The following is an 11480-nucleotide window of genomic DNA, read 5'->3' as shown; positions in this document are numbered from 1 at the left end:
CTTTCTTATTGATATCGGAGTTTAATCTAAATTAAATATTCATTTTTATTTATTTTATATAATGAAGACAAACTTTTAATCAAAGTATGCTTAGTATTAATATTGTCAAGGAGAAAAGGAAAACAAAAGAAAAATGAATCACTAGAAAAGAAAAAAGATTTAATTCTCAATTAATTGTTAGAAAAAGTATAACAATGTATTAGAACACATTATATCAAGATCAGAATTAAATTGGCAAAAATATTATTCTGGAAAAGAAATTCGAAAATTAATAACAGAAAAGCATGCAAAAATTTGAATGGGCACAATAAAACCACATTAAATGAAAGGAAATGAATTGTAGGACACATGAAATAAAATGAAACGCAATTAAAATTTGGCGCGCAGCCATAGCTAGTTACACTACTGTCAGAGCGTGAAGATTCATGATAGGTCGAGAAGATCGTGGGCGTCTGTGACGCCGGCAGTTCGATATGGTAGTGGGGATAAACAGTGAGAACCACGGCAGGTCCGTTAGTTGGTCGCCGCGCGTCGGCGATGTAACATTTTGTTATATGTTATGTCTTAATTATTCTCGTTACCTCGATCGATTTATTACCTCGATCGATCTATTTCGATGGATTCGTCGCACATATTGACCTTCAACATCATTAAGAATTATTAAAGCCTCATCTATTTTTGAATGAATATCTAAAGAACTTGAAGTTAAAAAATCGAACAAAAAGGAAAAGTGTCAAAGGCGAGTCTGCTGTTTTGTCGACAGATATGAGAACGGTGTATATGTATGTTATGTGTGTTACTACTGTGTCTATTGCGTGTTTGTCGGCGGAACGAGTTCATTTTTTCGTCCAAAGACTTCCTGTTTTAGTGACGTTTTCAAAGGAGCTTTGAAAAAGAGAAAGAAGACAATTTTCATGAATAAATCTCGAGATTAAAAAAAAAAGGAAGAAAAGGATAAAATATTGTTGATAATTAAAATTGATAATCATTTAATATCCGATTGATTTTCAGTGATATAAGAGTATATGCAAATATAACATAATAATATATTTCGAGAAATTTTTTATATTGTTAAAAATTCGAATCCGCACTGCTGTATCGACAAAGAAGAAAGGTGTGGCGCGAAACCTGTACATTCTTACAACAAAAGAGATTATCTCTCTCTCTCTCTCTCTCTCTCTCTCTCTCTCTCTCTCTCTCTCTCTCTCTCTTTCTTCATCTTTGGACTTTGTCATCTTGTTTTTTATCTTCTTCAGTTTACTTTTGTTTTTTATATTTTGCTGAGGACATACAAGATACTTATGTAAGTAAATATACCTACATATTACGTTTATAATGTTATTACTCTTACATAATGTCAATTCATATGTTTTTTTGGAATCACAAATAACGTCACTAGTATTTTAAGAGAAAACCAATCATAAAGGTATTTCTATATTGACAATAACCAATCATAAAAATTTTTACATTTTCGTATGTAATCGACGATTTTTTTCTTATTGAATTGATGATTATTCAACGAAACGAACAAATTTTTCTATAAATTATACGTATGTATGTATCGTAATAATTCTGTTTAACATTAATTACAATTTGATCGATAGCAAAAGATTGAAAAAATGGGAAATATTTTGTATTTCGATCGTTAGAACTTTCAATAATTTATTGAAAAGATTAGAATAATCTGATTGATTATTTAGATTATAACATCTTGCCGTCATATTTTTCGTAGTTTAGTAATCACAAGGATGATCCATAGTAATTTATAGGAAATATCTTTTGTTTTATAAAACATCTATTTTTTTTTTTAAATGAATATGTATTCTTACGAAAATAATGACGTAACGAACGATATATTATTATCACATAGTAAATATTGAAATTAAATAGCAAATGTCAGTAATAGTGGAATTTTATTAATAATTATCTGCATTAAAAAAAAAAAAAGAAAAAAAAGGAACATCCAGGATAAGAAATTAAAATAAATAAGAAATTAAATTCCATATTTTAATAATGGAATGGAATGGTTCTTTTTTATAAAAAAAAAAAAAAAAAAAAAAAAACGAGTTAGAAATTATCAATGAATATTTTTTTATTTCTAAAGGAACATTAAAACAACGTAAACACACCATCAAGAAGAATATAACGAGAGCTTATACAGAGAGTATATTTTTTTTCGAAGATGTACGGGTGATAAAAGATCTCTCCTTCGTCAAAATGTTGATAAAGGAATATCGAATTCCTCTGCCACTTACGGTAGAGGAATATCAAATTGCTCAACTTTACATGATAGCGGTAAATATTTTTACTTGAATCTCATTTAATTTCTCGGATGAGGTTAATTACGCAATTTTCGTAACATTTTATAAATCAATAATTAAATTCTCTATTACACCCGACCAATTTCCAAAATAACAAAAAAAAAAGAAAAAAAAAAAAAACTAAATAAATAAAAAATAAAAACGAATGAAATAATTTGAAATTTTGAAAACTTTGTTCTTACCTTTGGAGGTTAATTTTAATGGTTCAAGCAGGTTACAAAAATATGAAAAAGAAAAAATCTTTTCTTTTTTTTTTTCTTTTTTTTTTCTTTATTTTTTTTCATTTTTTTCTTAATATTTATTTAGGAAATCGTAATTCTTTTCTCTTCTTCGAATTCGTTTACGACATTCAATAACAAAAAAAAAAAAGAAAGAAAGAAAGGAAAAGGAAAAGGACGAAGAAAATTACAAAGCAATTTTTCCTTGTATTGTAGAAAAAATCACGTGAAGAAAGCAGAGGTACCGGAAGTGGCGTAGAAATAATAGTTAACGAACCGTATACCAATGGTCCCGGTGGAAATGGCCAATATACGCATAAAATTTATCACGTTGGTAGCCACTTGCCAGGATGGTTCAAAAGTTTATTACCTAAATCGGCATTAATAGCAAAAGAAGAGGCATGGAACGCATATCCGTATACAAAAACGCGATACACGAGTCCATTCGTCGAGAAATTTTCCATAGAAATAGAAACTTATTATTTTCCTGATAATGGCTATCAAGAAAATGTTTTCAAACTAAATGGTGCCGATTTAAGAAACAGAGTCGTAGGTACGTTTAAAATTTTCAGGAAAAAAAAAGACAGCGAATGATTACAAGTAATCCAGAAATATTTTCTATTAAATATTATTATGACGTAAAATAATATATTTATTTTAAACTATATATCGTAATATCGTATTACATATATATTATATGTATACTATATATATATATATATATATATATACATATATATATACACATATATATATATATATATATATATATATATATATGTATGTATGTATGTATGTATGTATGTATGTATGTATATATATGTATATACAATATGTTCTAGAATAACTAAAAAATATAAATTGCAATAGTGCAAATTCAGCATATTTAAACAATAAAAAATGTTCATATAAACATATGTTCCATTCGATTTTGTTTTCGAATTATAGCGAATTTGATGAGAATCAAATTCTATCTGCTTATTTTCATAAGAAATGTTCAAAATGACTTCCTTGCATCTGAATACAAACTTGCAGTCGTTTTATTAATGACTATCTTACATATTTGATAAATGATTGTCAATACCATACGTCCAGATGTTGTTTGAATTTGCTTGAAACTTTGTTCAATTCTTTCACAAAGAGTTTTAACTCCGTTAATGGGCGTTCTTTGTACAATGAATTTCAAATAACATAAGAAGTAAAAATCAAAAATAAAATCTTTATATGAACTTCTTTTTTTTTGTTTCGATATACTGAAACAAACCCTAAAATATTTCCCATATATTGTAGGATAGTATATATAACATATAACAAAAAAATATATGATTATAAAGAGTAAATGTATAATTAGAAATTTTTTATTAGAAAATATTATAAAATATTATAAAATTGTTAAATTTAGACATTTCTTTTTATAAAATTAAACTAACATACCGATCATATTAAATGTTACAGATTTGATCGATATCGTAAAAGATCAAATCGATTATGTCAAGGAAGAAGATCCTAAATTGTATATTTCTGAAAAAACGGGTAGAGGTCCACTAACGGACACTTGGTTAGAAGATTATTGGAGTGAAATCAAAGTAAAAATACATTTTATTATCCTTTTATGAAATAAAATAAAATAAAAAATAAAATAAAATAAAATAAAAATAAAGAAAAATAATAATACAACGATACTACCGGAGTATTTCTCATTCTTTAGGGTAAACAACAGCCAACGCCATCAGGGAAATCGTTAATGTGCGCTTACAAATTATGCCGAGTAGAATTCCGCTATTGGGGTATGCAAACAAAGTTAGAAAAGTTCATCCACGATATGGGTTAGTACCTTGTAATACATGGCAATTTATAAAAGTTACTTTCATGAATTTTTTATTCACGAATTCATTCATCTAAATAAGCTAATTATTTATTTTGAAAAAAGAAAAGAAAAAGAAAATATCGATTAAAACGATTCGTAGCATTGAGGAAAGTGATGGCACGAGCACACAGACAAGCTTGGGCCTGGCAAGATGAATGGTATGGTTTGACAATGGAAGATATCAGAGAAATCGAACGGCAAACTCAGTTAGCACTTCAACAAAAGATGGGTCTTGCTGATTCCGGTGAAGAAGTAACTCATGATGATGATCAGGACACGAATACAGGGAATACCGGAATGACACCTCAAGAATCGAACGTCGCTAGGACATTCGCAGCCACTTTGAGTAGTATCGAAAAAAATGAGGACCTTCAGAGTCCAATGAGTATTAGGAAACCTTCGGATATACCGATCATCAATACGGCTGTTAGTTCAGAAGGTGAAGCTAGTCCTGAGGATTCTCCAACGGAACCATCTAATGCTAGGTAATTTCTTACTTTATCGTCAGATATTTCATTTTAATGTATTATTAATGTTTTATCATATTAATATAATAAAATTAAAATATAGTTAATTATAATATTTATATTCATACATTGTCCTCATTTCATTATTGTTCTAAACTGTTATTCTTCATATAAATAATACTTATTTATCAAGATAAAAATAATTTTCTTTTTATCGCCAATTGTATATATTTAGCCCGATCGACGAAAAGAATGAAAAGAAATCATGGAAGAAAAATACAGCAAGTCATTCACCTAGTTCAGCAAAAAATATGGATATACAAATCGCAAATTGGAGAATGGAGAGTATCGTTAGAGAATCCGAAACCAGTAGCGAAGAGGAATTCTTTGATTGCCAGGGTAAGGGTTCCATTTTCTTCCATTTCCTTTCTTTATTTACCAAAATAAATTAATCATAAAAAAATAAGCATGATCGTAGATCGAAACAGTTGATGTATCATTATAAAAAAAAAAAAGAAAGAAAGAAAAGAAGAAAAAAAGAACCAATTTTTCTAAGCTCTTTCTTAATATATTTACAAAAGAAAAAAATTCATTTTGCATCGTTTTATTATCTAACCTGCATCTCGTAAATACTTTAATACCTTCTTTATTTTATAAATTCGCATATTCTGTAACACTTTGTGGACATATGAAACTCGGTCATTTGACTTGATAATAATAAAAATAAAAATAAAAGTAAAAATAAAAAAAATAGAAAAAATGAGTTTGGTCCACAAAATGTAAACAGGAATAACTCTGGTATTAGGAAAGAACGTTTGAAATGTCTAATTCTAAAAATCTATCGTTTCTCTCTCTCTCTCTCTCTCTCTCTCTCACTCTCTCTCCCACTCTTTCTCTCTCTCTCTTTCTCTCTTTCTTTCTCTATTTATCTATCTATCTATCTCTCTTTTTTTCATAGGTATTAACATCAGCTTAAAAAGACAATAATAGCATGTGTTGACTATTTCGAACAGTCTTTTTTATGTCTACCTTCTCTGTTTTTTCTTGCACTCCACACACACACCGCAGCTGGGTTCATTATACCTACTATACGTAAAGGTAGGACGCGTAGTTAACGATGAATTGTTCATCACCATTAGAAAAAAATACGAACAGCAGCTAGAACAAACAAGTGAAAGTATTTTTTTCAAAAGAAAATATAAAAAAAGAAATAATAATAATAATAATAATAATAATAATAATAATAATAATAATAATAATAATAATAATAAAGAACTGTGCACTCTGTATATATGCATTATTAATTTTCTAATCACTTTATTCGTACACTTTATATATTATATCATTTTTAATAAATTTCTAGAATTGTCTAATTCTAGAATTCAGCATGAAGGTTCCTGAGCATGATCTATACGCATGGCTACATAAAGTTTATTGGCTGTACGATAAAAATATTTGTAACTAACATCGGACGATGTAACAACCTGTTGCATGATGTATTCACGTTAGCACTTGGGCCATAGAAGTAATCGATATTTGGTTACATCATGTACACGAAGTATTTTATGAAGTTTAGAAAGCACTGAAAGAGTAATTTTATGGAATTTAATGATCATTTTTTTTTAATTGTTTAGTCGCTTCTATGTTACACACATAATAAATACACTATTATTATAATAATGATAATAACAATAATAATGATATGAATCAAATATGAAAAAAAATAAATAAATAAAAAAAGAAAAGCAATAGTGCACAATCAACATTAATTATATGTGATTATACTTTAGAGCACTTTGAAGATAACTCTTCATTAGCTAAATGGAGTTCTTTGGATCTTCTAGCAGAAGAGGATGATGGTGCTTCTCCTGTGGCACCAACAAACAACGTGGAAGGTAATATTTTGCATTCTTAATTTTTATCATCTAATTAAATGTTTTTAAACATTATATGGATGATTATACCATAAACTCATTGTATTTCCATTAGGTCTATCAAAAAGTTCTGTTTGATTTTTTATTAAAAAGAAAAATTGGTTTTATATTGAAAAATAATATCATATAAATATTTGTTTATCATCAGATATATTAATTTATGTAATTAATTTTCACAGAAACAGATACGATATTCTCACCGTCGTTTCTACAGCCAATAGCAAGCGAACGTAGTAAAAGATTGCAAATTCACACATCGACGAGCGTTGACGTTTCTTGTCCAGCGTCACCTCAACATTCTCCAACTCATCAATCGTGTAAAACTACAGTACTTTTGATCGTGATGCATGCCGGAAGCGTTCTAGGTAATTGTCATTTTATTTGATAATTTATTGATACTTATTAAATGACAAACATAATTAATTCATTATAGATGCCAACGTCGATTTGACGGCTAAGAAATCGGATGTAACAACTTTTAGAGGTGCCTTCGAGTCTGTTATGAGACAACATTATCCCAGTATGGTCGGACATGTTTCTATAAAATTTGTTTCATGTCCGTCAATATGTACTGAAGGTCTAGGTGTTCTTTCAAGGTAAAAAGAATTAATTATAATTCACTTGCTGATTAGATTATCAATTAAATAAATTTTAATGTAAATCAACGTATTAATCAGAATTTATACGAAAGAAAAAATAAAAGTTAATAAAATTTTATCATTCAGTTTAAGTCCATACAGTTTCGATATGTCTCCATCATGCATGGATGCACCTCAAGTAACGAACGATACTATACCAATCGGTGCAATACCATTACTGGCAAGTGCAAGCTCGGATTACGAAGAAGCAGTCTCACGAGTAGTTACCAATGCAAATCAGATTTATCAAGAATTTATAAAGAGCGAGGAGGGTAAAGGTTTTAGTGGGCAAATTTGTTTCATCGGTGATTCCGTAGGTTCGATTTTGGCCTACGATGCTTTGTGTAGATCTACGCATTATCATTCGAGATATAACAGTGAAAATAATATATTGGACACGAGTAATCAAGGGACTGAAAATAATGGAATTTCTGAGGATGGTAAACATTTAAGTGCAACTTTACCTAGAAGAAGATCTTCTGGAACAAAGTAAGAAATAGGATTATATTTTGATAAAATTTTAGTAGGAAATTTATTATACTTTATATATAGGTATATATATCCATATAATGTAAAAAATTAATAAATAATACTATCTTACTATAATACTATTATACTATTATTATACGTATTGTGTAGAGTATTGTAGTAAATGTATATTTTTATAATATTTTATATAATAGTATAATAAATACACTATTATAATATATATTTCTTTTATATATATATTTAAATATATATATATATATTTTTATATAAAAAATAATTATATAATTATATAAAAATTATATAATGATATAATATATATATTAATATATTAATATAAATATATAGTCATGTTATTCTCAAGATGAAATCTCTATTATCAGTGACAGTTGCCAGCAATGTAAATTAGAGTTCGAGGTAGGAGAGTTCTTCATGTTTGGCAGTCCATTAGCACTCGTTATGGCATATAGAAAAATTTCATCTCACGGAGATAAGAATAGTAATATACCAAAGCCAATGGTGAATCAAGTTTACAATCTCTTTCATCCAAGCGATCCAGTAGCTGCAAGAATCGAACCATTGATTTCCGCAAGATTTTCTTTACTACCACCTGTTAATGTTGCTCGATATCAGAAGTATCCACTTGGAAATGGGCAGCCTTATCATTTACGTAAGTGTTTTTTATTTTCTATGTTTTAAAAATAGAAAGGAGAAATTCATAAAAATTCTTATCATTTTTCAGTGGAAACGATTCAAAGCAATACACAATTATTTGCGGATGGATTAAACATTCCTAACATATACATGACAACGCCACTTCAACAAGCTCATTTGAGAAGATTGTCAGATATATCGATTCACAGTACTATGTCTGGTATCGTCGATAATTTTCCTTTACAAGTTGTCTCTGCACGTAAGTCCTAGTCTATATCCAATAACTAAATCAACTCTCTCTCTCTCTCTCTCTCTCTCTCTCTCTCTCTCTCTCTCTCTCTCTCTCTCTCTCTCTCTCTCTCTCTCTCTCTCTCTCAATACCTTCTGATATAATATTCTATCTTATATTCTATTCTATCTATCTTATATTATATTTTTCTATTCTATTCTATCTATTCTACAATATATATATATATATATTATTTATTATTTATTATTTATTATTTATTATTTATTATTATTATTATTATTATTATTATTATTATTATTATTATTATTATTATTATTATTATTATTATAAAAGATAGAACTATGTATTCCTTATTTATTTTTATTTTCATTTTTTCGTATTAAATTTAGTTTAATTATTTTAATAATTTTTTTTATGGAAAATTAATTTTTCCTCTTTATACTTTCCGTAAAGTAATAAAAAAAAAAAAAAAAAAAAAAAAAAAAAAACCGACACAAAGATTGAATTTTCAGTGACGCAAAAATGGTGGGGAAACAAACGAATAGATTATGCTCTATATTGTCCAGAGGGTCTGGCAAATTTTCCTACAAATGCATTACCCCATCTCTTTCATGCTAGTTATTGGGAATCATCAGACGTAATAGCGTTTATATTAAGACAGCTGGGTCGGTTCGATTTACCTATACTCGGTAACGAAGAAAAAGAACTTTCATGTTTCCGTCCAGGTCAACCAAGAGAAAAATGGAATAAAAAACGCACTTCGGTCAAACTAAAGGTTCATATTCTATTTATATATATATATATATATATATATATATTTATATATATATATATATATATATATATATATATATATATACATTTTATTATCGAATTTACTTCTCTTTGTTCGCAATGAAATTAACGTCATGTTATAAACTATTTAGAATGTTGCTGCTAATCATAGAGCCAATGATGTCATCGTCGGAGAAGGTGTACCTCAAGTATTAGTGGCCAGATTTATGTACAGTCCTATAGACGTGATAGCTTTAACAGGTAAACAATCAATTATTATTCGCGACGATCATCTTTTTATTATTATTATTATTATTATTATTATTATTATTATTATTATTATTATTATTATTATTAACATATATATATATATGTTATTTAACATTATTATTTTTTATTTTTTTCCATGCTCAGGGGAAAAAGTAGATATTCATATTATGAAGGATCCACCTGTTGGCGAATGGTCATTTTTAAATACAGAAATTACAGATAAAAATGGTAGAATAACTTATAGAATACCTGATGACAAAGCTCTCGGTTATGGACTTTATCCTGTAAAAATGATAGTTAGGTAATTAATAGGCCAAAAATTTTCCGTCATTTATATTCATTGATATTAATTGGTATTGAAAAGAAAAAAATGTTATTTAGAGGAGATCACACTTCCGTCGACTTCTTTTTGGCTGTGATACCTCCGAAAACAGAATGTGTGGTCTTCAGTATCGATGGATCGTTCACAGCAAGTATGTCAGTTACCGGGAAGGATCCGAAAGTTAGAGCTGGCGCTGTTGATGTTGTCAGGTAAACGTTTTTAAAATAATCTCATTCTTTCATTATATGAAATAATCCTTTGATCGGTAATCACTTAATTCATTATGTTACTCATAGGCACTGGCAAGAATTAGGATATTTAATTATATACATCACCGCTCGACCCGATATGCAACAGAAGAAAGTTGTATCCTGGCTATCTCAGCATAACTTCCCTCACGGTTTAGTGTCTTTCGCGGATGGGCTCTCTACGGATCCGCTAGGTCATAAAGCAGCGTATTTAAATAATTTAGTCCAGGTAAGAAGACAATGACAATGGCAATGATAATGATAATTAGCCTATAAAAAATGAATATTTTCTTACTAATATTTTCTTACCATTCTGGATTTAATTCGATCATATTCAAAATATTTTTCTACGATCAATTGATACAGCAATAAATTTATAAATTAATTAAATATTATTAATTACAGGAACACCGTGTAATAATACATCAAGCATACGGTAGTAGCAAAGACATAAGTGTTTACACGTCAATAAATCTCAAGCCAAATCAAATATTCGTTATCGGTGGAGCATCGAAAAAACATCATGCTCTGGCGACAATACTTCACGATGGTTATGCCGCACACTTGAGCATGCTACAAGCACATGGTGGTTCGAGACCAGCCAAAGGCAATGCAAGAATGGTAATACCACGTGGACAATTTGGTTTGCCCGGTCAGAATGCATCTTTACGACGAAGAAGGTATGTCCTTTGATATTTATCCTTCATTATTTCACTATTATCCAAACTCGTGTTTATTACGTAAAACATGTGAAATATTCGATAGTCTCGCTAATTAATCTGATCTCGACCTTGAAACTAATCCGAAGAAAAATTCATATTGAAAATCTACAGAAAATGCAGTACATGTGGATGTAAAATATTGCGTTTCTACATCTATCTTTCTCCCTCACTCATTCACTTTTTACAATATTCTCTACGTAATTATTTAATTAATAATTAAGAAAATTAATAATACGCTGAAAGCTACGAATCCGATAAGACGATAATATAACTCGATATGAACGATGATATATAACCATGTTCTTATAA

The 11480-nt window shown here is 28.6% G+C and overlaps 1 protein-coding gene across 6 annotated transcripts in view; it reads left to right on the top strand.

Annotated features, from left to right (window-relative positions):
• The first annotated feature begins 503 nt into the window (after positions 1–503).
• Positions 504–11480, top strand: part of LOC124428052 (protein retinal degeneration B) — an 18349-nt gene continuing 7372 nt past the window's right edge. For 3 of the 6 annotated variants that reach the window (XR_006943061.1, XM_046971639.1, XM_046971642.1), the window contains exons 1-19: positions 504–1303; positions 2105–2295; positions 2756–3092; positions 3995–4125; positions 4248–4365; positions 4507–4891; positions 5109–5272; positions 6664–6768; positions 6987–7172; positions 7241–7403; positions 7533–7934; positions 8315–8601; positions 8674–8844; positions 9348–9610; positions 9762–9870; positions 10024–10180; positions 10261–10410; positions 10498–10678; positions 10855–11129. Coding sequence is in view for 5 of the 6 variants with exons in the window: in XM_046971639.1 (XP_046827595.1) it covers positions 2218–2295; positions 2756–3092; positions 3995–4125; positions 4248–4365; positions 4507–4891; positions 5109–5272; positions 6664–6768; positions 6987–7172; positions 7241–7403; positions 7533–7934; positions 8315–8601; positions 8674–8844; positions 9348–9610; positions 9762–9870; positions 10024–10180; positions 10261–10410; positions 10498–10678; positions 10855–11129 (3662 nt within the window). In the remaining variant the exon portion in view is untranslated. Of the gene's footprint in view, positions 1304–2104; positions 2296–2755; positions 3093–3994; positions 4126–4247; positions 4366–4469; positions 4892–5108; positions 5273–5941; positions 5972–6663; positions 6769–6986; positions 7173–7240; positions 7404–7532; positions 7935–8314; positions 8602–8673; positions 8845–9347; positions 9611–9761; positions 9871–10023; positions 10181–10260; positions 10411–10497; positions 10679–10854; positions 11130–11480 lie in introns of those variants that run through there. The other 3 variants (XM_046971640.1, XM_046971641.1, XM_046971643.1) reach the window with 3 other exon arrangements.

The sequence above is a fragment of the Vespa crabro genome, chromosome 11 (assembly GCF_910589235.1).
Source record: "Vespa crabro chromosome 11, iyVesCrab1.2, whole genome shotgun sequence".
Lineage (NCBI taxonomy): Eukaryota > Metazoa > Arthropoda > Insecta > Hymenoptera > Vespidae > Vespa > Vespa crabro.
The sequence above is the reverse complement of the archived record's forward strand: the minus strand, read 5'-3'. Positions and strand labels throughout refer to the sequence as shown.